The sequence below is a fragment of the Rana temporaria genome, chromosome 1, assembly GCF_905171775.1.
Source record: "Rana temporaria chromosome 1, aRanTem1.1, whole genome shotgun sequence".
Lineage (NCBI taxonomy): Eukaryota > Metazoa > Chordata > Amphibia > Anura > Ranidae > Rana > Rana temporaria.
Window position 1 is genome coordinate 641,751,387 of NC_053489.1, and position 4,730 is coordinate 641,756,116.

At 38.4% G+C, this 4,730-nt stretch overlaps 1 protein-coding gene and 1 gene segment (V, D, J or C); one reads left to right on the forward strand and one right to left on the reverse strand.

Moving 5' to 3' along the window:
• Positions 1–399: 399 nt before the first annotated feature.
• Positions 400–846, reverse strand: LOC120943386. The segment is given in 2 exon segments: positions 400–707; positions 798–846. Coding segments are annotated over 2 exon segments (357 nt in total).
• A 173-nt stretch (positions 847–1,019) lies between these two features.
• On the forward strand, positions 1,020–3,679 carry LOC120924515 (putative nuclease HARBI1). Of its 2 annotated transcripts, XM_040335473.1 has the most exons (3): positions 1,020–2,108; positions 3,115–3,474; positions 3,643–3,679. In XM_040335473.1, the coding sequence occupies exons 1-3, from the start codon at positions 1,406–1,408 to the stop codon at positions 3,645–3,647; spliced, it is 1,068 nt and encodes a 355-aa protein (XP_040191407.1). In that variant the 5' UTR covers positions 1,020–1,405; the 3' UTR covers positions 3,648–3,679. The 2 variants fall into 2 exon arrangements, with proteins under 2 accessions (XP_040191407.1, XP_040191406.1); XM_040335472.1 differs by lacking the exon at positions 3,643–3,679 and having other exon boundaries at positions 3,115–3,636.
• Positions 3,680–4,730: the final 1,051 nt, after the last annotated feature.

Here is a 4,730-nt window from a genome sequence, read left to right on the forward strand (position 1 = left end):
CAGGGACTGTGCTCCTCCAGGCATTCCCGGCCAGGACAAATACTGTCATTGAGTAAAGTGGTGATGTGGCAGCCTTTTTTGGGGGTATCAGATTGGCCTGGGGGGGGGGGGGGGGGGGGGGGGTGACCGTGTCAGTTTCATTCCGGGACACTGTATTGTCCTGGAATGAATGTGCCCGGGACAGATAGGCAAAACCCGGGACTGTCCCAGGCAATCCGGGACACGTGGTCACCCTACTTATAACCCACTTTATTAGACACATCCACTTTTTGCATTGCATTTACCTTCTCTGGCCCTTTACAGTGTGCCCCCTAATTATTTCCTAATGTTGACAGGTATGACTTTTATAATATAAGAGCTCAAATAGAAAGAGGAAGGGTTTTTTTGTAAAGCTCTGTATCACTGTGTGAGTGGATACGATTGTCTCTGCATGCAGTGATAAATTCCAATGTCTTCCGCTTTCATGTCTCTGATTGTTAGAGTGAATGAAGTTCCTGATCCAGATCCAGTGATCCGATCTGAAATCCCTGCTGGACGACTACTGGCGCTGTAGATAATGAGCTTTATAGGATTCCCTTCTGTTTGATGATACCAGTCCACATTGGTGTTAGTGTTGCTGCTGGCCTTACATGAAAAGCTCAGACTATCACCCAATGCCACCAACATATATTCGGGGGTCTGAGACATGAGGATCTGTCCAGAGGATCCTGAATTAAAGAGAATACAAAGAATAATGCTGATAATAACCATTTAAATATATAATTTTGTGATAAATCACCATTTCCCCAACGTATTACCTTGGCCACAGACTAAAATTACAGACAAGAAATAAACTGCATAATCCATCTTCCTATCTCTGCAAATATGAGCTATTGGTCATTGATAACAGGGACTTTATAGTATATTAAGCCCAATGTTGCACTTATATTTGAATATGAGAGAGGAGGGATGTATATTTCTTGCTTCATAAAATTTGCATTTTTGGTCATTATGTTGTGGTTATAGTCATCATACCACACATTGGGGTCAATTCACAAAGCTTTTTTTGCCGATACCGGTCGTTATGTAAACGATTTCACACGTTATTGAATCAAGTCCAATTCACTAAACGATTTAACGCTTGTAAAAATCATCAAATAACGTTTCACTACACAGAACCGATATTTTTAGTTTTGAGTCGTTATTGAACGTATTGATCGTTGTTTTAACGACTCAAATCGTTAAATATGTACAGAAGTGCAATTCACAAAGGTTTTTTAGACAATTAACGATCGCTAAGCAATCGTTAAATAAGCACCTCCCTGAGGGTGGCGTTATGACATTTCCCAGGCGATATTTCATTTGTTGAGAGGAATTTTTTGGCGGTTTAGGCTTGTGGTAAATTTTGTTAGGAGTTTTGTGCAAGATGGAACCATTTGGATGTGCTCTATTTGAACTGAAACTGATCCAGAGGCGAAGAAGGACACGTCAGAATGTCGTTCAGATAGAGAAACGTGTATTTCGTTCACGTACCTTTTTGGATCAATTTTCTGAAACCCAGGTGATAGCCAAATTCAGATTATCCTCTCCCATGATATATTCCCTGTATGATGAAATACACTTGGCCCTAGAAACACGCACGCGGAGAAGTAATGCAGTACCAGGTCTTGTGCGTTTTTTGGCAGTACTTCATTTTTTAGGAAAGGCCTCATACCAACATGTCAGTGGTGAGATTGTTGGCATCTCACAACCCAGTTTTTCCCGCTGCTTGGTCGAGGTCCTGCAAGCACTGCGACAACTTGCTCCAAAATACATTCATATGGGCAAGTCACGTGAAGAGCGGGATCAAATAAAACGTGGTTTTTTTGACCTAGCAGGAATGCCCAATGTCATTGGGGCAATAGACTGCACCCATGTGCCATTATGTCCCCCATCAGAACAGGAGCACATCTACCGAAACCGTAAGGCTTACCATTCCCTCAACATCCAGGTGATCTGTGATTCAAACCTCATAATCCGTGATGTTGTCACCGGCTTTCCAGGATCCTGTCATGATGCCCATATATTGCGCCAATCGGGAATATATGATACTCTGGACAAGGACTTAGAAAATAATGGATGGCTGCTGGGTAAGTGTGCTCCACTGTTTATTTTATGGTGTGTTTTCCAGTTATAAATGCGTATTTATTTTTTTATTCCATACTAGACTGACATTAGTACTATATCAGTAACATGACAGCTCAACAGCTTTACATTAATCAGTATTTCAAAAACATGTAATAATAAACTCAGAATTTAAATGTCCAAAATACTTTCAAGTACTTTTTAGTTAGCTATCACCTGGTTCAAGGTCCACAAATCTTTCCTTTCTCATGTGAGGTGTATTGTTGTTCCACATGTTCCGTGTGCACTGAAAAGTAGTCACTACTTTAAGCTTGCTTAAGTGATGTATTACACTATCATATTAAGACATCACATGAGAGAGCTAGGAACTACTTATCAAAACACACATGACCAAGGTGTGCCAAAGAAGCCACCCACCAGAATTAAGTACAGTACCTATATGTAAATGATTGCAGCATAAGATGCAACAATTGTGTCAGTAGTTGATTTACTTGAATGTATAGTTAATATTTAAATCTGGGAGTTCAACACTATCCCTTCGGTTAACCCCCCAATATGCATAACATCAAGCAGCACTACCAAGCACAACAATCACCCCCCCCCCCATTGTGCATATGTATTGTACATGAAAGAGACATGTCCCTCTGGTTCTCCGTTATAGTCCCATATGAGGTCTGCACTATAGTATTGAAATATTTATGACAGGCAGACTTTTCCTCCAGCATGTTTTTTTTTAATAACATTCACATGCACTACAGTAATCATGGCCCACAACTGTGGTATGCTGTTGTGTTGTGAGTTAAGTACCATTAATGCTCAATCAAAAGTACAAATCCAGAACCTTGCCCCCCAAATAATTTTAAAATGTGCTTTATTAGACGTATGTTATCCATATGTGACTAACAATGGAAAATTTTCTAAAATGACCACACAATTGGCCACTACATCATGTGATTTAGCATGATTTCTTCTATACTTACAAATAAATTTATATTGTTTTAAAATTTATAGGAGATGCTGGTTACCCCTGTCTACCATGGCTCTTAACACCAATCAACAGGCCATCCTCTCCTGCAGAAGCAGCTTACAATGTTGCTCATACAAAAACAAGAGTGGTTATCGAAAGATGCTTTGGTGTCCTAAAGAGCCGTTTCCGTTGCATGTCCTTGTCTGGTGGATTCCTTCAGTATTCCCCCAGTAAGGTAGCTGATATGTTCCTAGCATGCAGCATTCTCCATAACATTGCAAGGCATGGCGGACTACAAGAGGAACTAGACACCACAGTGGAGGATGACATGCCCACAATTCCAGTGGAAAATGATCACAGGGGAAACGCAGCAAGAAGTAAACTGATTACAAACTATTTTTCAGGTAATAAACCACCGTAACATGTTTTTAATTTTCCAAACATCATCAGAAATGATCACAAACTTGCATTATTAAGTTGAAGAGACAGACATGCTGTAAAATGAATTATTTGGGCTGATCTTGTTTATCAATGTCAAATCTTAACCAATGATGTTTTTTTTATGATTTCAGGTTAACTCAACTCTAAAAACTTTGGAGAACTAACATAAAATTAAGACAAGAGTACAAAAATTGCAAAAAAATGATTCTTTATTTTGTTTTTGTATTTTCACTTTGTTTTACTTCTTTTGCATTTATTTTTTATCTTGTAAAACATTGAACATTAACAGTTTCAAACATATAAAATAAAAGTTTCACTTAAAAGTCTTCTACAAAATCTAAATTGTGTTTGAATTCTTTATTGCAACAAGTGTAAGTGTGGGTTATACACGCAAAAATTCTGTTCATCTGCTAATAAGTACCAACATTTTTTTGACATTAGTGAGAAGCAATAAAATAGAAGACCGAACTGTGTGCCAAAGACAGTTGAAATGCTGCAGTTGCCTGAAACCATGTCCTTGCCAGAAAGATGGTGAATGAAATGAGTGCTGTTAACTGCGTTGTGTGGGAGAGGGGAGAAATGAAATAAAACTAAAATAAATACCACCAATTGACATAATGGCAGATGGCTATAGCCAACCTAAGGTAAGGAGAGTAAGTGACCTGTAAAGAAGCCGTTGATATGCAAACCATTAAATAACACAATAATTGAATCATAATATTATTTTTTTGGTGTTATTTGTATATCATCACCTTCATCACTGGTCACTTAACTCTACCTTTGGTTGCCTATAGTCATCTACCATTACCCCAAATGTTACATATATTTTAATTTCTCCTCTCCACCCCACACCGCAGTTACCATTACTCATTTCATTACTGAGAAACAATGCACGTTAGTTAAAATGTTAACTATTCCACGCAGGGCATTTGAAAGATGGAATAGCGGTTGTCTACAAATTGCAGAAACATTTTTAACCTCATTAGTCAGGAAATGATACCTACATTCCATACCAATAACATGTGGTTTCAAAAGTAACAGAAGTCAAATTACAGCCAACACAACATCAAAAATATATGGTTGGGCAAGATGGAGTATGCAACCATTTGGATGTTTGTTTTTTTAATATGAATCAAACTACCGGCGAAGAAGACGACGTCAGCAACTAAAATATGTATATTTTGTTTTAAACTTTACAGAAACACAGGTGATATCGAGA